Source organism: Physeter macrocephalus, chromosome 19 (assembly GCF_002837175.3).
Source record: "Physeter macrocephalus isolate SW-GA chromosome 19, ASM283717v5, whole genome shotgun sequence".
NCBI lineage: Eukaryota > Metazoa > Chordata > Mammalia > Artiodactyla > Physeteridae > Physeter > Physeter macrocephalus.
Genome location: NC_041232.1, coordinates 10,608,146 through 10,635,537, shown reverse-complemented (window position 1 = coordinate 10,635,537; position 27,392 = coordinate 10,608,146). Strand labels below are relative to the sequence as shown.

Genomic DNA, 27,392 nt, shown 5'->3' with positions numbered 1-27,392 from the left:
GCACAGGCTCAGTGGCCATGGCTCACGGGCCCAGATGCTCCGCGGCATGTGGGATCTTCCCGGACCGGGGCACAAACCCGTGTCCCCTGAATCGGCAGGTGGATTCTCAACCACTGCGCCACCAGGGAAGCCCCCACTTCTTGAATTTAAAAATCTGCCAAATATATTTTGATTCACAACCCAATCATATAACTTTAGGCAATTCACGACGCTGTACCAATAAAATCCAAACCAAAAGAAAACAAATGTATCTATCAAAGTAGTCTTTTAGAACCTTTATTTCCATTATTTAAAATTTGATCTTCCTTAATGTGTATGTTCTGTTTCGATGCCTCGTTTAAATGGTGAATTTTCTTTGAAGTGACTGATGACTTCTATAAACGTTACCACCCCCAAAATTGTTAGACGTGTAAGTTCTTTTTTATTTTATTTTATTTTTTTGCGGTATGCGGGCCTCTCATTGTTGTGGCCTCTCCCGCTGCGGAGCACAGGCTCTGGACGCGCAGGCTCAGCGGCCATGGCTTACGGGCCCAGCCGCTCCGCGGCACGTGGGATCTTCCCAGACCGGGGCACGACCCGCGCCCCCTGCATCGGCAGGCGGACTCTCAACCACTGAGCCACCAGGGAAGCCCTAGACGTGTACGTTCTTAATTAGTTATTGCCTGTAGTGATTGTGTCTTGATGGGGAAAATAACCCCAAGTTGCCTGTCCCTCAAGGGAAAATGAAATTCTTAAATGCACAGAGTTGACTTAATACTGTAAAATAAGTAAATAATACATATCACACTTTAAGCTTCAGTGTTCAATTCACATAAGAACCTAATTTCCCAAGTACAGCTAAATAATAACTTTCTGACTCCTTTGACTGAATGCCTCAACGTCTGCCTGTTTTAAAAAAAAAGAGTAAAAAGCAGGTTTTTAAAAATGTGTCATTTTATTTGGGTCACTTTGGAACACACATATTTGCTTTTCTTTTGGTTAACAGAGCAGTAAGTTACAGGACACCATTAGCTCCTTCTAAATAAACTTAGTGCTACCTAGGAGGAGAAGGAAAAGGAAACAGGAATAGGGGAGGGACCACACGGAAAAGTGAGAACAACTTATTTGCCAAAGGACAGGTCTTGTAAGAAGGCGATCACCTCCTTCTGCAACAGCAGATTTCAAACAAATCTGGAGCGATGGGTAAGGTCCAGCTCTCCAAGTAGTGTTGCAGCAGATCATCTGAAAGCAAATTCTGATGGCACTTGGGGAATGATCGAAAACAGTAGTGGGGCCCCCTCCGTCCTACTCACATTAAGTATCTCCACGCCACTCACCTCCCATTCTAGCGAAGCGGGGAATCATATCCCCGCTTTAAGCAGGTTAAGTCGGAGAGAGTCGGATGTCCCTCCCTACACAGACAAACGCTTCGCCCCAGTGCTGTAAAACGCAGTCCACGGAACCCAGTGAAAACCGAAACCCGGGAGTTGCTCCAAGTTCTCTCCGCTTTCTGAGGTTGGAGCCGAGAGGAATGTCACAGAGACAAAGCGGGGAGGAAGGGGGCATCTCCCCCTTACCTTGATGGCTTTCTCCATGTCGCTCTCCTCCCACATGCTCCGCGGGGCCCGAACGGCCGGGAGCAGCGGAGGCTGCGCAGCTGCCGGATCCCGCCGCAGCCGAAGGAACACGGGGCTCAGCGCTCGGGGCCCTGGGTCTCGGGGAGACGGGCAGCAGCCGCCCCCGGGGACCTGCGGGGATGAGGGCCCCGGCGCCGGCTCGGCCTCGGCGGGCGGCTCTAGGCTGGGGGCGGCGGCGGCAGCGGCCCCCGGGAACAAGCCTTTGTGCTGGGCCCCGCGCGGCCGCCTCCCGGCCTCATCCCCGGCCGGGGAGGCAGGCTCCCGGGGCAGGGCGAGGCGGGGAAGGCCCCGATCCGGGGCGATATGCTGGGGTCTTGCGGGGCCGCCGCTTAGGCCCGGGCTCGCCAGGTCCTGAGGAGGAACCTGCGCCTCCGCCTCCGCCGCCGGCACCGCCGCGAAGCCGAGGCCGAGCCCACCGCCGCCGCCGCTCCCGCTGCCGCTTCAGCGCCACACATCGCCGGGACACCCGCGCCGGGCAGCCCCGCCAGCCGCCCGCTTGCCGGCGCTGTGCCCCGCCTGAGCTCCGGGCCGCCCCTCCTGCCGCCCGACTTCGTGTCCCCACGGCTCCACGCGCCCCTCGTCACGGTCCGCTGCGGTTTCCGAGCCGCCCCCGAACCAAGCAGTTGACTTGCAGGCGTCCGCCAAGGCCTCCCCAAGGTGGCGCCACACCCAGGATAGGCCCCCGGGCCCTCCGCAGCGCTGGCGCCGAGTTGATGACGTAAAAGGCTCAGGTTCGCGGGGCGGGGCTATTGGACCTCACCACCGGACTCTAGTGGCTTCGCGAGCGTTTCTCTTTTCTCCCAGCGCCGCGGACGAGATTTGTGGCGCCAGAAACACTCTGCGGAAGGAGCCGGGGATATCGACTCGTGATAGAGAAGAGGAAACTGAGGCCACGGGCGGGTCCTGCGGTAACAATTATATATAATAATAGTTATATATACGAGCGTTTATTTTACGTGAAGCTCTTTTCTTCTCTTAGTTCCTTTCTCCTTTATAAAATAGGCATTTGGCCTTTTCAGGTAAGTATGTACTTATTACCTGTTAACGGATGCGGTAACTGAGGCTCTCAGAGAGTGGCACTCATTTGCGCACAGCTGAGAAGTGGGCAAGTCCGAACCGGAACCCAGGTTTGTGCTCCTTACACGACACCAACAATCTGTCAAAGAACCTTGCAGGAGCTTTTGGTTAATCACCTCTTGATGCCTCTTCATTCATTCACTTATTTCCTGAGCACAGCTGTGTGCCACGCCTACTCGACCCTGGGGGAACAGTAGAGAAAAGACACGGTACCTGCTCATGGATCTTATTTTCAGGAAAGGGAAGCAGAAAATAAAGAGGGAAAAACAGAGTTTGTGGATACTAAAAAGAAAGTAAACAGGATGCTGAGGTAAGAGAATAACTGGGTGTGGGGACTTTTTCCAAGTAGATGATCAGGAAAGGCCTCCCAGGCCTAACCTTGAAGCTGAGACCTCTAATAAGAAGGAACTGTCTATTGGAAATCCAAGGGGATTTCTGAGCAGATGGAACAGCAAGTGCAAAAGTCTTAAAGTGGAAGTAAGGTAAATGTGGTCAAGGAGCAGCAAGATCATTGTAGCTGGAGCAGGGTGAGTAGCAGAGAGTGATAAAGGATGAGGTTGGAGAGATGGGCAGGGGTTGTATCATATATACCCTTAGGGGTCATGGTGAGAACTTTGGGTTTTATTCTAAGCCACTGTAAGGTTTTAAACTAAAGAGTGATATGATCAAATTTATGTTCTAAAAGATAAGACTCTGCTGTATGGAGAATGAAATATGGGCAAGTGAAAGTGGAGACATGGAGAGTTATTAAAATGCTTTTGGAATAACCCAGATTATTATGAAGCTTGAACTAAGAAAGTGGCAGTAAAGATAGAATAGATGGGTTTATGATATGTTTTGGAGGTAGAGTTGAAAGGACTTCCTGAAGGACTCCACGTGGAAGATGAAAATAAGAAACAAATCAAGGGGACTTCCCTGGCGGTCCAGTGGTTAAGACTTCTGCACTTCCAGTGCAGGGGTCACAGGTTCGATCCCTGGTGGGGAACTAAGATCCCACATCCCACGTAGCATGGCCAAAAAAACAAAAACAAATCAAGAATAACTTCCAGGAGACTGCCTTAAGCAACTTGCATGGATGGTGGTGCCATTCAGTGAATGAAAGACTCAGATGAGAGTGAAGGCAGGGAATCCAGAGTTCTTTTTTATCTGGTTAATTTGAGGTTCTTGAGTAACGTACCAGAGAATAAGTCAAGTATTTGACTTATTTATTGTCCTCTTTGTTGGCCATACGCCTACAGTACATTCCTCAACCCCCTTAAAGTGGCCATATGCCTATGCTCTCCCCCAGTGGAAAGTGAGCAGAAGAGATGTGCACATATCCAGGCCTGGCCCAGAAAATCTGTCAACAGATGCTATTACTTACTCTGCCAGCTGGAAGATGATGACCAGGTTCTGGAGAAGGCAAGGCTTTAAGATGGAAGATACCTGGGTGGAGGAGAACTCTGCCCTGTTGACCTAAACATCCACTCAGCATTGTTATATGAGGAAAAAAACAAAAACAAAAACCTCTTGTGTTGAGCTTTTATCTATTTACGTCTTTTTATTATAGCAGCTTTGCTTATGCTACCTAATACAAGTAAGAACAGTGATCCAGCAGTGAACTTTAGGAGAAAATTTTGAAATGACTTGAATTGACATTATCTATAACAGTTAGGAAATAGAAGGTACCTTGGATTCATTCATTCAGTAAGAATTTATCAAGTGCCTCTCTGTGCCAGGCACTGTGCTACATAGTAGAGTTGCAGAGATGAAATCCCTGCCTTAAATGTTCTGAGTCTGGCAGTTAAACTTATTGGCTGTTATCTGCACATACTATCCCTCTATCTAGAGACTTACTCTCCCCACCCAACACACACACACACAGCCCAATTTCTACACAGTCTTCAACCACATTCTAAATACTATTTTTATCAGAAAGAGTAGGCCTGACCCTTGGTTCAATCTAAATCAGATATTCCTGTTACCTCATAATTTACTTCCTTGTACTTATCACAATTTTAATTTATATATCCACTTGCTTTTCTTCTTTAGTGTTCTCTCCCACACTAGACTAAATACTCTCAAAAAGGGAAATAATCTTGTCTGTATTATTGGTCACATCCCCAACACCTGGCCCACTGTAGGTGTTTAATAAATATTTGTTGAAGGAATCAAGGAATGGAGAAGGCAGAGCCCTGAGGAAGGAGAGGTTTCCTCCATTTTTTCCATTTTTTTGCTGGGGAGGTAGTAGACAGCCTAAGATAGGCTTCAGTGATGCCCACCTCTTGGTATTCATGATCTTGTTTAATCCCCTCACCCTGCTCTTGCACTGATCTATTGACTTGCTTCTAATAATGGGATGGCATGTCTGAGATTAGGTTGCAAAAAGTCTGTGGCTTCCATGTTGGGTACCCCTCTCTTTCTCTCCTGTTCTCTTGCTTATTTGCTCTGAGGAAAGCCAGGTCAAAAATGTGAGCTGCTTTATTAGTTTCCTGGGGCTGCCATAACAAACTACCACAAACTGGGTGGCTTAAAACAACAGAAATTCTCTACAGTTCTGGAGGCCAGAAGTCTGAAATCCAGGTGTCATAAGGGCCATGCTCCCTCTGAAGACTCTAGGGAAGAGTGGAGTCTTCCAGCAGTCCTTGGCATCCCTTGGCTTATAGGTACATTATTCTAATCTCTGCCTCAATCTCCACATGACCTTTTCTGTGTGCCTCTATGTTCTCTCTTCTTATGAGGACACCAGTCATTGGATTTAGGGCCCACCCAAATTTAGTATGACCTTATCTTAACCTAACTAATTACATCTACAGAGACCCTATTTCCACATTCTGAGGTTCCATGTGAACATGATTGGGGGAGGGGATACTAGTCAGCCCACTTTAGTTGCCCAATAGAGGGCTCCATGTGTCAAGGAACTAATGTCTCGCCAACTGTCAGTGACAACCTGAGGCCTGGCCAGTGGTCACATAAGTGAGCTTAGAATGGACCCTTACATAGTTGAACCCTGAGATGATTGCAGCCTTGGCCAACAACTTGATTGCAACCTTCTGTACCAGGGGCACCCAGCTAAGCTGTGTCCAAATTCCTGACCCACAGAAACTGTGAGATAATAACTGTTTTTAAAGCACTAAATTTAGGGGCAATTTGTCATGCAGCATAGATAACTAATACAGATTTTGGTGCTTGGAAATGGGGTGCTGTCATAACAACTACCTAAAATGTGGGAGTGGTTTGGAACCAGGCAGTGGACAGAAGCAGGAAAGATTTTGAGGAGTGTGTTAGAGACAGCCTAAATTACCTTGAACAAACTTAGTAGGAATCTGGACTTTGGTGATGCTGCCAATGAGAGCTCAAAAGGAAGTAAGGAACATGTTATTGGAAACTGAAGGAAAGAGGATCCTTGTTATGAAGTGGCAGAAAGGTTTGGCAACAGTATCGTCTGCAAGTATGTGGAAAGAGAAAATGTTCCTAGTGAACTGGGTGATCTAACTAAAGCAGTTACCAAGCAGAAGGTGCTGCCTGGTTTCGTCTTGCTTCTTGTAGTAAAATGGGAGACGAGAGATAAATTATTGAACAATAAGGAGTCAGGACTTGATGATTTTGAAATTTTTTAGTCTCTCTAGATGGCAACCAGGGCTAAAATTAAGCTGTGGCTTTCAAGCAAAATCAAATCCAGGGTCCTGTAAGGAAAACATGATCTGTCTTTGTCAGCTCAGGCTGCTATTACAAAATATGTGGCCCTGCAGATGCATGTCCTTCTCACATGCAAAAAATATTCACTTCATTCCAACAGCTCCAAAGTCTTAACTCTTCAGAATCAACTCTAATGTCTAAAGTATCTAGATACTATTGGACTTCCCTGGTGGTCCAGTGGTTAAGACACCATGCTTCCATTGCAGGGGGCATGGGTTCGATCCCTGGTCAGGGAACTAAGATCCCATATACTGTGTGGTGTGGTCAAAAAAAGAATAAAGCTTTCCTTAAAAAAATAAAGTATCTAAATACTATCTAAATCAGTTATAGGTGACACTCTAGGTATGATTCATCTTGAAACAAAATTCCTCTCTAGCTGTGAACCTGTGAAACCAGATAAGTTATCTACTTCCAAAATACAGTGGTGGAATAGGCATAGGGTAGACATTCTCATTCCAAAAAGGAGTAAGCAGAAGAAAGAAAGGAGTAATCAGAAGGAAGAAAGGAGTGATGGGTCCCAAGCAAGTCCAGTTCTAGCAAGGCAAATACCTTTAGATCTTAAGCCTGAGAATAATCCTCTTTGGTTTGATGCTCTGCCCTCTGGATCCACTGGGTTGTGGTCCTGCCTTTGCAGCTCTGCCCAGGCAAGGGTCCTGCCCCCATGACTTCAGATGAAGCCTGTCTGTCCTGTTGAAACCAAGGTGATGGCCCTGATGATTTCTGAATTGCTTTTGGGATCAGTCTTCCCCTTTCATGAATAGTGCATATTCATAGTCAAGTAGCTTTATCATCCTGTCCTGTAGAATCAACATCTGAAAGCCTTCCTTCATTTCTTCCCATCTCAGTCCCCTTCAGTACAAACAGGCAGTGTTTCTGTTCCTATAATCCAATAGTCTCTATCATTTGATAGTCCAGCCACACCCTTCAGTGTTCTCTTCCAAACACATTTGCTCATTTTTGGGGATATGGACAGGCTGAGAATTTTCCAAAGCATTAATTCTGGTTCCCTTTGCTTAACAATTCCTTCTTCAAGTCATCTCTTTCCTTTCACATGTTATTGTAAGCAGTCAGGAGGAAGCAAGCTACTCTTCAAACACTTTATTTATAAATCTCTTCACTGAATATTCATTTTCTTTTTTCACAAATATGACTTAAATATTTAACTTTGATCTTTTACTTGCAGCAGGATTTTTTCTTTTTTATTAAATTTTATTGGAGTATAGTTGACCTACAATATTGTGTTAGTTTCAAGTGTACAGCAAAATAATCAGTTATTGAATATTCATTTTCATTGCTCTCCAGCTGTACCTTGCAAAAACACTAGGACACAGTTCAGCCAAGTTCTTTGCCACTTTATAACAAGGATCATCTGTTCTCCATTGTCCAACAGCGTGTTCCTCATTTCCTTCTAAGACCTCAACAAAGTGGACCTTACCATCCATATTTCTGCCAACACTCTGTTCATGATTATTTATGTGTTTGCTAAGAAAATGGAAGCTTTCTCTCCAGCTTTCCTCTTTTCTTTCTGAGCCCTCACCAGAAACATCTATCTTTCTAGCATGTACTTGCAAATTCTTCCAACCTCCACCTTTTCCACAGTTCAAAAGCTGCTTCCACATTTTTAGGTAATTGTTATAGCAGCACCCCACTTCGCAGTACCAAAATCTGTCGTAGCTTGGGCTGCTATGACGAAATACTGTAGACTGGGTGTCTTTGAATTAGACATTTATGGGTGTGGCCAAGATGATGGAGTGGGAAGACCCTGAGCTCACTTCCAACCATCGGCACACCAAAATTACAACTATTTACAGAGCAACTATTGATGAGAATGACCTGAAGACTAGCAGATTTTCCACAACTAAAGATGGAAAGAAGGAACTACAGGGAATTCCCTGGAGATCCAGTAGTTAAGACTCTGTTTTCACTGCCGAGGGCCTGGGTTCAATCCCTGGTCAGGGAACTAAGATCCCACAAGTTGTGCAGTGTGGCCAAAAAGGAAAAAAAAAAAAAAGGGAACCACAACCAGGCAGATAGGAGGGGCAGAGATATAGTATAGTTAAGACCCACACCTTCAGGGTAGGCTATCCAGAAGAGTCCAGCCCCAAAACATCTGGCTTTGAAGACGAGAGGGGCTTCTGTATGGGAGAACCAGAGGGCTATAGGAAACAGACTTGGCTCTTAAAGGACATATGCAAAATCTCACATGCTCTGAGACCTAGTAGAGGGGCAATAATTTGAAAGGAGCCTGGGTCAGACCCACTTGCTGATCTCGGAGAGCCTCCAGGAGAGGCAGGAGGCAACTGGGACTCCCCATGGGGACACAGACTCTGGCGGCAGCCATTTTTAGGAGCTCATTCTACCATGACATTGGTTCTGCCAAGTGCCATTTTGGAGTCCTCCTACTAGCCTATTATTAGTACCAGGGCCTTACAGCCACCAGCCAGCTGGGGATCCCAGGATCCCCAAGCTGAACAGCCAGCCATGCAGGGATCTGCCCCGACCACCAGTGGGCCAGCAGCCTCCACACAAGACAGGGCCTGGCAGCCAACTGGGATGGAGGCCAGCCCTGCCTACCAGTGTGCTCAAAGTAGTCAGCCCCATGACAACAGAAGGACCCATGCAACCCACATGGGGTCACACCCTAGAGCGTATAGCTCTGGTAACCAGAGGAGAAGGTGCTGCTAAGCCCCATAGGACATCTCTTATATAAGGCCACTTCTCCAAGATTGAGAATTGTATCCAATCTACCCAATACATAGAAATAAAAACAGAATTAGGCAAAATGAAGCAATAGAGGAATATGTTCCAAACAAAGAAACAAGGTAAAACCCCAGAAAAAAGACTAAGCAAAGTGGAGATAAGTAATCTAACCATTAAAGAATTCAAGGTAATGATTATAAAGATGTTCAATGAACTCAGGAGAAGAATGGATGAACACAGAAGCTTAATAAAATATAAAGAACCAAACAGCTGAAGAATACAATAGTGGAAATAAAAAATACACAAGAAGGAATCAGCAATAGAATAGATTATACAGAAGAACAGAATCAGCAAACTGGAAGACAGAGTAGTGGAAATCACCCAAACTGAATACAAAAAAGGAAAAAGAATTTTGAAAAATAAGAATAGTTTAAGGTACCTCTGGGACAACATCAAGCATACTGAAGTTCACATTATAGGGTCCCAGAAGGAGAAGAGAGACAGAAAGGGGCAGAGAACTTACTTGAAGACATAATAGCTGAAAACTTCCCTATCCAAGGAAAGGAAGCAGACAACCAGGACCAGGAAGCACAGAGAGTCCTAAACAAGATCATCACAAAGAGGTCCACACCAAGACACACTGTAATTAAAATAGAAAAAAAATTAAAGCGAGAACATTAAAAGCAGCAAGGGAAAAGGAACTAGTTACATACAAGGGAACTCCTATAAGACTGTCAGCTGACTTTTCAGCAGAAACTTTGCAGGCCAGAAGGAAATGGCACAATATATTTAAAGTGATGAAATGAAAAAACCTACAACCAAGAATATTCTACCTAGCAAGGTTATAATTCAGATTTGAAGGAAAGACAAAGAGTTTTACAGACAAGCAGAAGGTAAAAGAGTTCAGTACCAATAAGCCAGCTTAACAAGAAATGTGAAAGGGACTTCTCTGAGTTAAAAGGAAAAGACCACAGGACTTCCCTGGTGGTCCAGTGGTAAAGAATCCGCCTTACAATGCAGGGGACGTGGGTTCAATCCCTGGTCAGGGAACTAAGATCCCACATGCCACGGGGCAACTAAGCCCACGTACCGCAACTACTGAGCTCACGTGCCTCAAGTAGAGCCCGCGCACCACAACTACAGAGCCCACATGCCCTGGAGCCTGTGTGCCACAACTAGAAAAGAGAAAACCTACACACCACAACTAGAGAGAAGCCTGCGCACCACAATGGAAAGATCCTGCATGCCGCAACTAAGACCCGATGCAGCCCTAAATAAATAAATAAATAAATGATAAAGAAATCTTTAAAAGAGAGAAAAGACCACAACTAGAAATATAAAAATTACGAAAGGAAAAATGTAAAGGCAAATATACAGTAAAGGTAGTAGGTCAACCACTTATAAGGCTAGTAGAAAGGTTAAAAGACAAAAGTAGTAAAATTATCTATATCCATAATCAGTAGTTAAGGGCTACGCAAAACAAAAAGACATAAAATATGGTTTCAAAAACATTAAATATTAAAGGCAGTGGTGAGTAAATACGCAGGGTGGTTAGAATGTGTTCAAACTTAAGAGATCAACTTAAAATAATCATGTATATATGATTGTTATATATAAACCTCATAGTAACCACAACCCAAAAATCTATGATAGATACACACACAAGAAAGACAAAGGAATCCAAACAACACTAAGGATAGCCATCAAATCACAGAGGAAGAAAGCAAAAGAAGAAGAAACGAACAAAAGAGAATTACAAAAACAACCAGAAAACAGTTAACACAATGGCAACAAATACATATCTATCAATAATTACTTTAAATGTAAATGGATTAAATGCTCCAATTAAAAGATTTAGAGTGGGCTGAATGGTTAAAAAAAAAAACGACCCATATATATGGTGCCTACAAAAGATTCACTTCAGATCTAAAAACAAACAGATTGAAAGTGAGGGGATGGGAAAAGGTATTCCATGCAAATGGAAATAAAAAGAAGGTTGAGATAGCAGTACTTATATCAGACAAAACAGACTTTAAAACAAAGACCATAATGAGACAAAGAAGGACATTAGATAATGATAAAGGGATCTAACCAATAAAAAGATACAACAATTATATATGTACCCAACACAGGAGCATCTAAATACATAAGGCAAATATTAACAAATATAAAGGGAGAAGTTGACAGTAACATATCATTGTAGGGGACTTTAATGTCACATTTACATCAATGGACAGATCATCCAGATGGAAAATCAATAAGGAAACACTGGCCTTAAGTGACACATTAGACCAGATGGACTTAATAGATGTAAATAGAACTTTTTATCCAAAAGCTGCAGACTGAAAATTCTTTTCAAGGGCACATGGAACATTCTCCAGGAAAGATCACGAGTCTCAATAAATTTAAGAGAACTGAAATTATATCAAGCATCTTTTCCAGCCACAGTGATAGGAGACTAGAAGTCAAGTACAAGAAAAAATGGCAAAAAATACAAACAGGTGGAGACTAAACAATATGCTACTAAACAACCAATTGTTCACCAAAGAAATCAAAGAGGAAATTAAAAAAATACCTGGAGACAAATGAAAATGGAAACACAGTGATCCAAAATCTATGGGATGTGGCAAAAGCAGTTCTAAGAGGAGAGTTTATAGTGATACAAGCCTACCACAGAAACAAGAAAAAAAATCTCAAACAACCAAACTTTACACCTAAAGGAACTAGAAAAAGAAGAGCAAACAAAACCCAAAATTAGTTGAAGGAAAGAAATCATAAAGATCAGAGCAGAGGGGCTTCCCTAGTGGCGCAGTGGTTGCAGGTCCACCTGCCGATGCAGGGGACATGGGTTCGTGCCCCGGTCCAGGAAGATCCCACATGCCGCAGAGCAGCTGGGCCCGTGAGCCATGGCCGCTGAGCCTGTGCTTCCAGAGCCTGTGCTCCGCAACGGGAGAGGCCACCGCAGCGCAGCTGGGCCCGTGAGCCATGGCCGCTGAGCCTGTGCTTCCAGAGCCTGTGCTCCGCAACGGGAGAGGCCACAACAGTGAGAGGCCGCGTACCACAAAAAAAAATAATAATAATAAATAAATAAAAGATCAGAGCAGAAGTAAGTGCAATAGCGATTAAAAAGGCAACAAAAAAGGTCAATGAAACTAAGAGGTGTTTCTTTGAAAAGAGAAAATTTAGACTCATCAAGAAAAAAAGAAAAAGGGCTCCAATAAATAATTAAAAATGAAAGGGAAGTTACAACCAACACCACAGAAATACAAAGGATCATAAGAGGTTACTACAAACAATTATATGTCAATAAAATGGACAACCTAGAAGAAACGGATATATTGCTAGAAATGTACAATCTACCAAGACTGAGGCAGGAAGAAATGGAAAATATAAAGAGACCAATTACCAGTAGTGAAATTGAATCAGTTTTTTTAAAACTCCCAACAGGGACTTCCCTGGCAGTCCAGGGGTTAGAACTCTGTGCTTCCACTGCAGGGGGCCCGGGTTTGATTCCTGGTGCAGGAACTAGGATCCTGCAAGCTGCAAGGCACAGCCAAAAAAAAAAAAAAAAGTGAAAAAAGACAGACACAAAAGGTCACATACTGTATGACACCACTTATGTGAAATATACAGAGTAGGCAAATCCCTAGAGAAAAAGTAGATTAGTGATTGCCAGGGGCTGGAGTGGGGGGGATTAGGGGATGACAGCCAAGGAGTACAGGTTTCTTTTTAGAGCAGTCAAAATGTAAAATCTATTATGGTGATAGATGTATAATTCTGTGAACATATTAAAAAAAATTCAATTGTACTCTTTAAATAAATGGGTGAATTGTATGGTATGTGAATTATACCTCAGTAAAGGCATTTTAATGAGGAAAGGGGGTGGGGGAAGAAGGAAGGAAGAAAATGGGAAGGAACCATCCTTTCTTGTGATAAATCAGTGTCTCTCAAACTTTAAGGCACAGGCTGACCCCTGAGGACCTTATTAAAATGCAGTTTTTGATTCATTAGGTGTGGGGTGGAACCTGGGAATCTGCATTGCTAAGAAGCTGCCTGGTGCTATAGATGCTGCCAGTTGGTCCTGGACCACACTGATGAGTGAGTGTAGACACCTCCAGGGTGCCCATCACCCAACAGCCCCTGCTTAGGGGATGGGCTTAACATCTAGTGAGTACCATGTGGCCCCATCCTGCAGCCACAGCTGACTGGCTCAGGAATGGACTTTTGGGCCAAGCTGGACCTATCAGAAGCTCATGGGAACTGAAACTGGAACATTAAGCCAGCCATGAGTCGTGTTGTCCAGGCTGAGGCAGTCGTCATCTGCTGCATGAATATTAAAGCAGTGAAAGCCAATCTGCAGAGAAAGGAGAAGGCTGTGGAGAGAAGCAAAGAGGAGCAGCATCCAGTCTCTCTTGGTACTTACTGTCCCTCATCCTGCCCCAAACATCTCCCTTCTGCTTGATACTCAGATTGACGTCTCGACCCTCTGAGTGTCACCGAGTGGTCACTTAATGGACATTTAAGTTGTTTGAGGTTTTCTGCTATCACAAATAGTGCTCGGAAAGAGCACTTAGGAAATAAACATATTTTGTCCATTTGTTATCTTGGATAAATTTTTAGCAGTGGATCCCTACCAGACAAGTCATACCAAGTTATATTCTCCTATAGTATGAGAGCATGCACTGGTTTTTTACCTAAATTTCTGTTCCTCAAATACAGCATAATAAAATTTGACAGTCTGTGAATGGAAAGTTCTAGCATTTGCTGAACTTGACTCAGTTCAAATCCTTCAGCCTCTCAAGAGTTGGAAGGGACCCTAGCAATCATCAAGTCCAACCCTGTGCCCACAGTGCAGCTCTGCATTTCTGCAGCTCCTCAGCCCCTGCTGGAGCACTTCCCTTGACCTGGCGTGAACCTTCCCACATGCAGCTTTTTCTGCCCATTGCCAGAGATTTCCTGCTTCCTTCCCTCACTGTTCACTGACTGGCTCGGGTCTCTCCTTTGGGAACTACAGAGAAACATCATCCCTCTTCTGGGACAGCTCCTCAGATGTCTCACTTGGTAGTTTTTTTTTTTTTAAGTATTATTTTGGTAAAAACTGTAAACCATCAAATTTACCATCTTAATTATTTCTAAGTGTATAAATTAGTAGTTTTAAGTATATTCACAGAACTTTTTCATCTTGCAAAAGTGAAACTCTATACCCATTAAACAACCACTTCACTTGGTAGCCTTTTGAAGCCCCAAAGGGAAAGTAAGATTCTGAAAAGGCACAATTTCCAAAGAGTTACAATATCTCATTTGACGACTGTGATTCCCACTTTTCAGCTGAGAAACAAGACAGAGATTACCTCAAACGAGACACAGGAACATGACATTTTGATATAGCTTTAAAAATAAACCATTAAATACTCAGATGATTATGGGGACGATGTTTTTTATTGTTGTTATTGCCAGGTAATATACTGAACTGATATCCTTATCTCCACCCTTTGCAATGGGATTGAAGAGAGGAATGAGTAGGAGTCAGAAATGAGTGAAGGGCAGGTGCTATCTTAGTCTATTCGAGCTGCTCCAACAAAATGCCACAAACTGGGTGGCTCAGAAGCAACAGGAATGTATTTCTCACAGTTCTGGAGGATAGAAGTCTGAGGCCAGAGTGCCAACATGGTTTGGGTGAGGGCCCTCTTCCTGGATCATAGCTGGCATATGAGTCTCCAAGGAGGCAGAGTAGGACCAGGAAATATCACCAGCTTCCCCCAGGATAATCCTGTTCCTCAGACGTTCCTAGTGTTGTCAAAAGCTCCCACAAGTATTGGGTCAGTGTGTATCAAATGAAATTCCCTGTATTAGGTAACTGAACTGTGGTTACGTAAGGGAGTATCCCAAGATAAAAATTCAAACACATTAAAGTATTAAGAAGTATATGGGCATGATGCCTGCAACTTACTCATAGATGGTCCAGAAAAAAAAGAAAATATGTAATGGGAGTTGGGAAGGGGGGTAAGAAGGGATAGAGCAAGTGGGAGAAAATGCTAAAAATGGATGAATTTGGGTAGAGTATAGGAGAGATGAGTGTTCTTTTCTCAAAACTCTAAGTTTGAAATTTCAAAATAAAAAATAAAGAGCAAACACAAGCCTTTCTGAAGGAAGTTCAGATCCCTTTCATATTAAGGAAATGAGGGTTTCTGTATGGAAGGGTCAAAGAACGACCTGATACATTTTTTCCTCAGGCGGTGGTTCTCAAAGTTTGGCCGCCAGACCAGCAGCATCAGCATCACCTGGCACTTAGTAGATACACAGTAAATACTTCTTCCTGGCGCCACCAGATTGGGAGCCAGGGGTATATTTCACTGAACATTTTTTTTACCGTGTTTATTTCCTTTTCAGAAAAGGGTTAATAAAATCAATGTAAATGAATATCAGTTCCCTTTTATTCTTCACAAAAGAGCTGAGTGAGAACTGGATATTACTGTAGGGATCGTGAGGAAATGGAGGTCCAGAGGTAATGCGGCTTTTTTTAATTAAGGTAAAACTTACATAAAATTGACTATTTTAAAGTAAACAATTCAGTGACATTCAGTACATTCACAGTGTTGTGTAACTATCACCTCTATCTAGTTTGAAAACATTTTCATCATCCCCAAAGGAAACCCATATCTATTATCCATCCCCTTTCCTCCTTTCCCCAGCCCCTGGCAACTACCAATCTACTTTCTGTCTCTATGGATTTACCTATTCTGAACATTTCATAAACATGGAATCAGACAATATGTGGCCTTTTATGTTCAGCTTCTTTCACTTGGCATCATGTTTTTGAGGTTTTATTATAGCATGTATCAGTGCTTCATTACTTCTTTATGGTTGAATAATATTTCATTATGTGAATGGACCACATTTTGTTTATCCATTCATCTGTTGATAGACATTTGGGTTGTTTCCACCTTTTGTGAATAGTACTGCTGAACATTCGTGAACAAGTTTTTGTTGGAGTCCCTGTTTTCAGTTATTCTGGGTATGTGACCCTGGCCTCTTGATTCTCTCATTGCATTTGCCTGCTAGGTATTGCCCATGTACAGTGGTGTTGTATGTAACACCATGTTTTGTTTTGTTTTGCTTGTTTTAACCATTTTTAAAATTGAAGTATAGTTAATTTACAATGTTGTGTTAGTTCCAGGTATACAGAAAAGTGATTCAGTCATATATATATACATAATATATATAATATATATATATAATATATATATATTTTCAGATTCATTTCCATTATAGGTTATTACAAGATTTTGAATGTAGTTCCCTGTGCTATACAGTAGGTCCTTGCTTATCTATTTTATATATAGTAGTGTGTATATGTTAATCCCAAACTCCTAATTTATCTCCCCGCCCCCCACTATACTCTTTAGTAACCATAAGTTTGTGAGTATTTCTCTGTTTTGTAAATAAATTCATTTGTGTAACACCATCTTTGAAAGACACCAGCCTGGTAGGTCTAGCCTATCAGCTCTTGGAGAGGATAACACTGTAGTTGTACTTATTGACCACGAGGTGGCGCCTAGACTTAGAAAACGCCTCATCAGCTCGGTTCTCGGGGCTGCGTAGTTCCTTGTGTCCTTTATTCAGCCATTTCGTCTTGGGCACTGGGCAAGGCTAAAGGCAGAAACAGCAGCTTTACACCCAATACTGCTGTGACTGACCCATATCCAAATACCCAGAGAGATGAGGTTATAACCTGAGAAATTTTTGCTTAGACAGCTAGTGTTCTCACTGGTTTCTGTCACTAAAAGCACAAGGAGATTAATGTGTCTAGGATGTCAGAATCAACATTATAGACATTTCTTAATAGCTAGCATTTCCTTTGTTATTTGTCAGTTTAAAAAACAGATTCTCTTACAATTACAGTGAGTCTAATTCACAGGGACTGGGGCCAAGAAACATTACATTCCTCTGTTTTCTCCAGTTCACCCCAACGGGTTTTGGCAACACTGAAATATTAAAAAGTCGGCAGTAACTCGGGAAACTCTCCAATCTCTATGTCTTCTCCTTCAGATAAAAGCACCGATATTCTTTGGGGGATCCATCCCTCCCTCATTTTCAGCCCAGATGGACTAGAGGGGACTCCAGTCCTGGCCACAAGGGTGGACCATTATGACTCAGGTCTAAGTGAATCATCACATCTCAACCCTCTGGCCACTGTGACTGGTTGAGGGAGGGGCAGGATGTCACATCAGCTGGACCAATTAGCATGAACCTCTTTGCTGGGGCTAGCAAATAGGTCCTTGCTTATCTATTTTATATATAGTAGTGTGTATATGTTAATCCCAAACTCCTAATTTATCTCCCCGCCCCCCACTATACTCTTTAGTAACCATAAGTTTGTGAGTATTTCTCTGTTTTGTAAATAAATTCATTTGTGTAACACCATCTTTGAAAGACACCAGCCTGGTAGGTCTAGCCTATCAGCTCTTGGAGAGGATAACACTGTAGTTGTACTTATTGACCACGAGGTGGCGCCTAGACTTAGAAAACGCCTCATCAGCTCGGTTCTCGGGGCTGCGTAGTTCCTTGTGTCCTTTATTCAGCCATTTCGTCTTGGGCACTGGGCAAGGCTAAAGGCAGAAACAGCAGCTTTACACCCAATACTGCTGTGACTGACCCATATCCAAATACCCAGAGAGATGAGGTTATAACCTGAGAAATTTTTGCTTAGACAGCTAGTGTTCTCACTGGTTTCTGTCACTAAAAGCACAAGGAGATTAATGTGTCTAGGATGTCAGAATCAACATTATAGACATTTCTTAATAGCTAGCATTTCCTTTGTTATTTGTCAGTTTAAAAAACAGATTCTCTTACAATTACAGTGAGTCTAATTCACAGGGACTGGGGCCAAGAAACATTACATTCCTCTGTTTTCTCCAGTTCACCCCAACGGGTTTTGGCAACACTGAAATATTAAAAAGTCGGCAGTAACTCGGGAAACTCTCCAATCTCTATGTCTTCTCCTTCAGATAAAAGCACCGATATTCTTTGGGGGATCCATCCCTCCCTCATTTTCAGCCCAGATGGACTAGAGGGGACTCCAGTCCTGGCCACAAGGGTGGACCATTATGACTCAGGTCTAAGTGAATCATCACATCTCAACCCTCTGGCCACTGTGACTGGTTGAGGGAGGGGCAGGATGTCACATCAGCTGGACCAATTAGCATGAACCTCTTTGCTGGGGCTAGCAAAAAGGGACTTTCTCCTAGCCAGTGGACTTGAGTCTGGCTGGGTGTGAGATGAGAGCTGTTGAGGTCAGTTGGCTCTTCTAAGGATCAGACCCACCAGAACCAAAATGGGTATGGTCTAAAAATGAAGCCCACCTGGCAGAGGTGGAGCCAAGAGATGGGAAACTTTTTGAACTTCTGAATCAAGCCATGGCCAAAGCTGAGATGTCAGGATTTTGGAATATAGGAACCATTTTTTTACACTGGTTTGAATTTGGTTTTCTGACACTTGCAACTAAAATATTCTTAAGTAATACACTGTCTGTTTAGAAAATCTTCCCAGTACTCTCACCCTACATCATGAGATTTGGATTGAATTGGTGGGTGGCATAGGAGAGGCATCACCCTAAATTTTGAGGGTACTGTTTCACATCATGGTAGGGATTGCTATTTGCCTCCCCAAATCCATTTTCCTTTTCTTCTTTAGAATTAAGAACTTCAGTTTTAGCTAGGCACGCTGATCCCTGGTTAAAAAGACAATATTCCTTATCCTTCTTTGCAGCTAGATGTGGCCATGTATCTTAATTTTGTCCAAAGACATAAAATGGAAGTTTTGTGGGCAACCTCTGGGAAGCTGCCTTATAGAGAAGAGTGTCCCACCTTTCTTTGTCCTTTTTACCATCCTGCTCCCTGGAATGTTGATGTGATGGCTGGAATGTTAGCAGCCATATTAAACCTTGAGGATGTGGGTCATACTCTAGGGATAATGGAACATTGAAATAGTAGGATCCCAGGTTGCTTAAAGACTTTGTGGAATCACATTAATAGCCCTTAACTGCCCAACTTTGGACTTCTTTTACTTGAGAGAGAAATAAACTTTTATCCTTATTTTAGTTGTTATTTTTGCCTGAGAAACGTGGACTGGGAACAAAATCGAGGAGTGGAAGAGTCAGAACCTTGTAACTCAGTGAAAGAGACACCAAACTAGGTAATATAATGCTAGCTTTGCCTCTATAGTTCTAATTCACTGTTCCTTGTAACCAGTAAAACAAAACATTAAAAGTGTGTTTATTATGATTAACAAAATAAATATTACATTTAAAAAAATGTGTTTAGTGCATGGAGGGTGACAAAGCCCCCAACACTGTAATCCCACAATCTGGGAGTGCCTAGTCATTTTATCATGACACTTCACTTTAGTGCAATTGCTTGTTTCATTATCTCCACAGCTAGACTAAGCATTGGGAGCCAGTAATGTCACCAGCATTACTCTCTAAGGAAGCAGTTACCTAGCACAGTACCTAGCCTATGATAAGTGCTACTTAAGACTTCCTGAAACAAGGAAGAGATAAATGAATGGAAAAAAGGTAAAATTTTAAACATCTAAAAAAATTGCTAGAATGATTTGTTAACACATTGCTGCAAGGGGATGGTAATCTCAGGGCCCCCCATTTATCTCCTCCAAGTTGGCTTGGGCAGTTCCCAAATCTTGTCAGAGAAGCAGTGAACCGAAGGCTATGAATTTGTTCAGTCTGAACTGCTGGAGGGAGACTCTTGGTGCTGGGATGTATAAGGAATCCTGTTTCCCAAAGTAAGCTTTGCCCACCAGTGGTGTTATTGAGATGATTTCAGGTGGTACAAAGGCAAACTTTGTCTTAATGATTACATATTTGTAAATTATCCAAAACTTACGAATATGGCCAAGAAGATAAATGCATGTCCTTTCAAAGTCATGCCTAACCCCATTTCACAGGCCCACCTAATGATTTTCTCATTCTCTAGGACAAGGGTCAGCAAGCTATGGCCAGGAACCAAATCCAGTCCGTGGCCGATTTTTGTACGGCCCTCAAGCTAAGAATGTTGGTTTTTTCCCCATTTTTAAAGGACTAAAAACCAAAAAAGAAAAAAGAATATGTGACAGAGATGTTATGTAGCCTGAAAAGCCTAACATTTATTTTTATTTTTATTACCTTTGGCCTTTTTTATTACCTTGGCCTTTATTATTACCTTTTATTATTTATTTATTACCTATTTATTACCTTTATTACCTTGGCCTTTTACAGAAATAGCTTGTCAACTCTGCCCTAGGAGATCGTAGCATTGTTTGAATTAGCTGTTAAGTAATTAAGAGCTCACTCTGTGAAGTGACCTATAATTTATATATAGATTTATGTCCAGTACAGCTGCAACTGATTTCTATCTGGTAAAAACAAAATGCTCATGGTTAGTTACTGTTTCTTGCTTTATAGGACATTAACCAGTTTTGTATCTAACCTAGCAATCTTTTTTAAAAATAAATTTATTGTTATTTATTTTATTTTTGCCTGCATTGGGTCTTCGTTGCTGCGAAAACCTTTATTAAAATGCCCACAAATGGCCAGTTCCTCAGTGATTTTTGAACCTGCTTCATCATCTTTTCTTTTTAATTGAAGTATAGTTGATTTACAATGTTGTGTTAGTTTCTGGTGTTCAGCAAAGTGATTCAGTTATATTATATATTCTTTTTCATATTCTTTTCCATTACGGTTTATTACAAGATATTGAATGTAGTTCTTTGTGCTATACAGTAGGACTTTGTTGTTTATCTGCTTCATCATCTTATTAATTAATGAGTAAAATCTTTGACCTGTGTTCATCTTATATTCACATAGGAGTCTTTTTTTTTTTTTTTTTTTTTTGCGGTACGTGGGCCTCTCCAGCTGCGGAGCACAGGCTCCGGACACGCAGGCTCAGCGGCCATGGCTCACGGGCCCAGCTGCTCCGCAGCACGTGGGATCTTCCCAGACCGGGGCGCGAACCCGTGTCCTTTGCATCGGCAGGCGTACTCTCAACCACTGCGCCACCAGGGGAAGCCCCAGGAGTCATGTTTTTAACTTCTGAAAATCAGACTTTGACATGCCTTTATTATTGCTTAGGGTAAATATTTAGCACATAAGAGTGGTACTCCCATTTACTTAAAGGGCATAAATTATAGGCAAATAACTCAGGCTCATACCTTCAAGAATTTAACTTCTGGCAAGAAGCCTGGAAAGCAAGTAAAATACATGAGTACTGTCTAGGGAGCATTCTTCCCTGCCTGCAGTCAGCAGGGGCCCTTCTTATCCTTCCATGATGTCATTACCTGATCGCTCTCATTGTATCTGGCATCTATATTATAATCATCACTTTTGAGAGTCTGTTCCCCTCACCAGATCCTGAGCTTCTAGATTGTCTTACAAGTCTTATTCGTCTTTGCATCGCCAGTACCTAGCACTCGGTAACCTCCCAGTGTTTATGATGGACGCGTGTGTGAGGGGCGTGACCTTTTCTTCCATCAGGCCCAGCTTAGGCCAGGCGTCCCCTTTTGCACTCTCAGAACACCCTCTTCCTGTTATATCCCTATGTTTAATGCCTCTCTCCCCAGGTAGACGCAAGTGCCATGAGGACAGGGACAGACGTTTCAGCTGACCTGGTGCCACCACGCACCACCTTAAGCCTGAGAAGCTGCAGAGAAGATGGGAGAACGGGGGTGAGCTCAAAGCTTTGCCCTTTGCTGCCCGGTTCACGTGTAACGGCACTGTTGCTGCTGCTCATCATCAAAGCTAAAATACAGAATCATTTCTCAAAGCAACGTCAACTGGAATATCCCATTACTGCTGGCTGCTCATAAAATCCTTGTCTTCTCAATGAGGTACACTTATTTCACCGATAGAATGATTAATTTGTATACGTATATATATAAAATCTAAAAGATTAGCTTTACTTGTATTTCATTATTTTAAATTTAGTAACATTGCTTCATCTTTTTTATAATGTCTTCTATTTATGGCAGTTAGATGCTATTCTTTTTTAGGTATTACAATAGGGTATTTTTCAAAATTTTTATCTAAATAAGAGTCAAAGAAAAAAGTAAATGATAGTACAGGTACATGCATATATGACAAAAATTGTGAAGTGCTATTCAAAGAAGTCCAATTAGTCTCTAGTGGAGTAGGGATCGCCTATCAACATGTGGCTTAGCCTCAGTGAAATAAAGCCAGGGGTCAACCAATGAGCTCCATCACTCCCTGACACTGTCTGCAAATATTATACAGGTGTTTTTTTCTCAGGAAAGGATCAAACTTTCCCTCAAATTCTTAAAGGAATCTGTGACCCAAATGGGATCACTCACAAACTACTACTGTGATTCAATTCTTTTTGCTCCAATTCCATTGCTCACAAAGGAATCTTCTGATTCCTAATTTACTAATAATACTGATTACTAATTTGCCAGGTCCCTTGACTAAAGTAAGGCAGTGTTCTTGATACAAGATTCAAAAGGTCCGGCTATTGGAAACACAGACCTCACTTAAAGTGAGTAAATTGACATCTGGTTTTCAAATTAATCTCTTATGAAACTGGTCCAGCAGGAATCTGTCTCATTTGTTCTGACCAAGTTTTTGAACTTAAAACACTGAGAACCAACCTTGGGTGTCAAGTGTGTGTTTCCTGGTTTACCTCCCTCTCTCTGAGGGCAGGGGCTGGGAGTCTTGTGTAGGTGTCATCCTCAGTGTGTTGTACAGGGCCCACCACACATGGGCAGGCCAGAGACATCTGTTAACTACATGCAGGAAACAAAGGCTATTTATCCACAGTAGGGGATGGGTGACAGTTGTTTACAATGTGATGTACACACAGAGGGGACAACATATCTATGTGACAGCATCTCCTTGGCTTGAGATGGAGGAAGAGTTACCTAAAAAGTGAAGAGCAGCACTGTTTTTAATGAGTTTTAGTCCAGAATACAAAGCAAGGTGCTAGTTGCTACTTCAAAGATGGAACAGTGGTAAACAATGGCTTTTTCTTCCCCCATTAAGGCAAGTTACAGAAGTGTTTCAGATGGACAGGATGAGATATTTGAATCTATCTTTGAAAAATCACCCTGAAAGCTACTAGTATTGTTGCAGTTTAAAAGGCTTTCCATATACCCTTTGCCCCACACCCACCCTATTTATTGATTCAAACTCTGGAACTTTCTTGATCCAAGAGATTTTTCTGGCGGAATTTCTCTTTTGAGACCTTTAGCATGCAACAGTCATTTTTCTTGGTTTTGTTGCTTATCTCCTTGAACTTTCCATCACTGGATGAGTAAGAAAGCCAGCATGGTTCTTTATGAGTTCTTCTGAGGAACTTTGACTGTGACCTGTAAGAGGGGTGCAGAGAAGCTGTTAAATCTTCGTGCTTCCCTTTTGTCTGCAGGCCCCCTCAGCTGGGTGCTGCCTGAGCTATAAACAGAAGGGCTTTCCTGACTTCTAACATCTCGATGGCCAATGGCCAGTCCCAGCAACCGCTAGGGCTGTGTTCTGCATGAGATCACACTCTGCCTCCCCTTGACCTAGTCATTCTCAACCAGGGGCAGCTGTGCCCCCCAGAGAACAGTGGGCAATGTCTGGAGACATTTTTGATTGTCACAGTTGAGGGGAGGGTTGCTACAGGCATCTAATGGGCAAAAGTCAGGGATGCTGCTCAACATCCTACGCTGCACATGACAGCCCCACCACAAAGAATTATCCAACCCCAAGTGTCCACAGTTCCAAGGCTGAGAGACCCTGACCGAGATCCAGTGTTCCTCCACAAGAATCAGAGCCAGGAAAAGATAATGTGCTCAAGCTCACAGGTGTCTCAGTGTTAGTGGGAAGGTTCCAGATTCAGATGGATATGGGGTTGAATCCCATCTTTCCCCACTACTGGGCAAGTGCTTCACCTCTGTGTGACTCGTTCCCTCATCTGTAAAATGGGATAACAGCAGTATCTCCTTCATGGGGTTGCTGTGAGCATTAAATGATGTAACATACATAAGACAGTCTAGCACAGATTCTGGCACAAAGTAAACTTTCAGTAAAAATAAAAAGAAGAAATTTTCTCATCAGTCCCACTTGCAAACTTCTCTTCTGAAAAATCCCTGTTTTTGTTAGTGTTATCATTCGAGTTCCTAAAGCTCAAAATACAGGACTTTTTTTTTTTTTTTTACAGGTCTCTTTTATCATGAGCACCAAGCAGTGTGGGTGCTGGGCTGAATCCACTTTGCCCCCTTCACCCACATCCTCTAACCCTCCTAAGCCATCAAGTCCTGCCATTTCTTCAAAAGTCTTCCCGAGTTCTCCCCAACATCTCATTTCCTGAGGGCTCCAGCATTCGCAGCTTACACTTGGATTCCTCCACAAATCACCTCAACTCAAGCCTTTCCTTTTCAGGCTCTTCCACTGCCCTCCAGTCAATCCTTAAGTACTGCAGTTCCTTGGGGCTCAGTCCTAGGCCTCCCTCCCCACCGACTCCATACCTAAATAATCTCCTCCATAACTGTTGTTTTGATGAACAGTTATAGGCTAATGACATCTCAATGTCAATATCAAATCTGGGTCTCACCTCTTGTATATAATGGAAACATTTCAATAAACAAGTAAACATGTTTACTTTATTCCAGTGATCTTGAGAACTTAGGTTGTATCTTATTAGAATTTCATGCTATACAGAGTTATTCTCAGGCTTCCACTGTAGTACTGAATGAAGACCACTGTTTACCTTTTCTTGCTCTGTTCCCCCTTTCTCACCCTGCTCCCATCGCCGCCCCCAACCCCCAGGCGGGTTTGCTTGCCCTGTGCCCATTTCTCTTTTCTTAAAATATCATTTGTGAGTATGTTTCCTGGTTAAATTATAATTAGTATTTATTGTAGAGAGAAAAATTACTTTTACTTTAGTATCTTTCTTTCCTGTCTTTTTTCACATTGATAAAGATATCTGAGTATCAGTATATAAGCATATACAGTTTTAAAGTTGGGCTTATACTGCATGTATCACTTTGTATCCTGCTTTTTTACTTTAAAGGATAAGCATTTTTCATATCAAATATTCTACAAAAATACTTTAACAGCTACTTAATATTCCATAATTTATTGGGCATTTAGGTTACATCTGATTTTTCCCTGTTGGAGAATGCTGTTATGGCTATTTATGGAAATAAAGCTTTCTTTCTATTTCTGATTAGTTCTTCAGGATTGCAGAAGCAAAGGATATGCCCCTTGATATCTAATGCCTCGTAGCTTGATTCTTATTAGAAGTTTTTCCTTGCTGCTTCAGCCCACTGTGATCTTTGCCTCCTCTCAGGTTTTACAGAACTCAGTGTATAACAAAGCCTGGGAAAGGACTGTGTAGGCATAGTGGTGGTCAAGTCCCTACTTATTCCTCATGAGACACAGCAGAGACTGGGTCTTTACCCTGTTTGGTAGCTTCCATGGCTTAAAACAAGAAACTAGCAGTCAATACTGCTGGACCCCAGCACGAGGGAGAGGGCTGAGAAGGTGCCCATACTCACAGTTTTCACTTCAGTGTATGCCTGCAGCCCATACTCTCCCAGCTCCCGGCCGCTCCCAGACAGCTTGTAGCCTCCAAACGGTGACTGGGCCCCAAACACATCATAGCAGTTGACCCTATAAGATGAGATTTCAGAAGTAACTCTTGGGGTGGGGGATAAGCATCATACCCCTCGGACCTCCTGTATTGTTCTAAAATTTTATTGAGAGAAATGGATGGGTAGAACCCTACTAATAGCTAGCTATATAGAAGTCAAAAGCAGGCCACGTGAAATAAAGCCATAAGTCATCTCATCCTTCATGATGTGGTCACACATGGATGTCAATAACGGGGTGCACCACATGCTAGCTTCCCATTTTAATGAATCATTTTTGCTAATTGGGTATTAAGCTTTTGGGGGCAATTTTTTTTAATTATTAAATTTTAACTGAATTTAAAACTCACCACTTTAAAGGTGCTTTGTAGTATATTCAGTGCTTTATAATATATTCACAATGTTGTGCAACCATTACCTCTATATAATTCCAGAACATTTATCACCCCAGAAAGAAACCCTATACCCAATAAGCAGTTACTCCCCATTCCCCGCCTCCTCCAGCCTCTGGCAGCCCCTAATCTGCTTTCTCTCTCTATGGATTTGCCTATTCTGGACATGTCATATAATGGAATCATATAATATGTGACCTTCTGTGTCTGGCTTATTTCATTTAGTATTATGTTTTCCATGTTGTAGCAGGTTATCAGTACTTCATTCCTTTTTATGGCTGAATATTCCAGTGCACAGATAAACCACATTTTGTGTATCCATTCATCAGTTGATGGACATTTAGGTTGTTTCCACCTTTTGACTATTGTGAATAATCTGTGAACACTCAGATACACCTTTTTGTGTGGATGTATGTTTTTTTTCTCTTGGGTATGTACCCAGGAGTGGAATTGCTGGGTCCTATGATAATTCTATGTTTAACTTATTGAGAACTGCCAGACTTTTCTAGTGGCTGCAACATTTTACATTCCCACCAGCAACGTGTAAGGGTTCCAGTTTCTCCACATCCTAACCAACACTTGGTATTTTCTGTTTTTTAAATTACAGCCATCGGGGCTTCCCTGGTGTCGCAGTGGTTAAGAATCCGCCTGCCGGTGCAGGAGACATAGGTTCAAGCCCTGATCCGGGAAGATCCCACATGCCGCGGCAACTAAGCCCGTGTGCCACAACTACTGAGCCTGCGCTCTAGAGCCCGCGAGCCACAACTACTGAAGCCCACATGCCTAGAGCCCGTGCTTCACAACAAGAGAAGCCACCGCAATGAGAAGCCCGCGCACCACAACAAAGAATAGCCCCCACTCGCCGCAACCAGAGAAAAGCCCACGTTGCAGCAACAAAGACACAACACAGCCAAAACCAAAATAAAATAAAATAAATTTTTTTTTAAATTAAAAATAAATAAATTACAGCCATCCTAGTGGATGTGCCATAGGTGCTAAGCTTTTAAGGCCAGTGTTTACATAGATGTGGGCCCTCAGCTCTGGTCTCCTGCTCTTGTTACAGCTTGGTAAGGAGCCCCAGTCATCCATCTGCTTGCCCAAGAACAGCTGCACGGGCATATGCACTGGAGGGAAGTTTAATCTGGAGGAGAGGGGGAGGGACATTCCTATCTGCTGTACCACACCCTGCCCCAGGAGGAGCTAAGCCCGGCACCCCAATTCTGGGATGTGAGTAGTGGATTCCAGAAGACCCTGGCTTGGGGATCTCTACCTGGGTTGCGAGAGGCTGCTGGGAGGCACT

General features: G+C 42.7%; 2 protein-coding genes and 1 long non-coding RNA gene across 8 annotated transcripts in view; 1 reads left to right on the top strand and 2 right to left on the bottom strand.

Annotated features, from left to right (window-relative positions):
* Window positions 1-1,741, bottom strand: part of MAPKAPK5 (MAPK activated protein kinase 5) — a 49,314-nt gene extending 47,573 nt beyond the window's left edge. The window contains exon 1 of the mRNA XM_007130003.3: window positions 1,557-1,741. Coding sequence (XP_007130065.1) covers window positions 1,557-1,592 — 36 coding nt within the window. The 5' untranslated portion in view covers window positions 1,593-1,741. The remainder of the gene's footprint in view (window positions 1-1,556) is intronic.
* Window positions 1,742-1,902: 161 nt separating this feature from the next.
* On the top strand, window positions 1,903-27,389 carry LOC102976523 (uncharacterized). 2 transcript variants are annotated; one of them, XR_008615934.1, is made up of 4 exons: window positions 1,903-2,524; window positions 19,172-19,265; window positions 21,681-21,947; window positions 26,700-27,389. It is a non-coding gene; the product is annotated as an uncharacterized lncRNA (long non-coding RNA). The 2 variants fall into 2 exon arrangements; XR_008615933.1 differs by lacking the exon at window positions 19,172-19,265.
* Window positions 23,000-27,392, bottom strand: part of ALDH2 (aldehyde dehydrogenase 2 family member) — a 29,235-nt gene continuing 24,842 nt past the window's right edge. For all 5 annotated transcript variants that reach the window (XM_007130001.4, XM_028480161.2, XM_028480162.2 and 2 more), the window contains 2 exons: window positions 25,608-25,722; window positions 23,000-23,438 (listed from right to left, as the gene is read on the bottom strand). In XM_007130001.4, coding sequence (XP_007130063.1) covers window positions 23,406-23,438; window positions 25,608-25,722 — 148 coding nt within the window. In that variant the 3' untranslated portion in view covers window positions 23,000-23,405. The remainder of the gene's footprint in view (window positions 23,439-25,607; window positions 25,723-27,392) is intronic.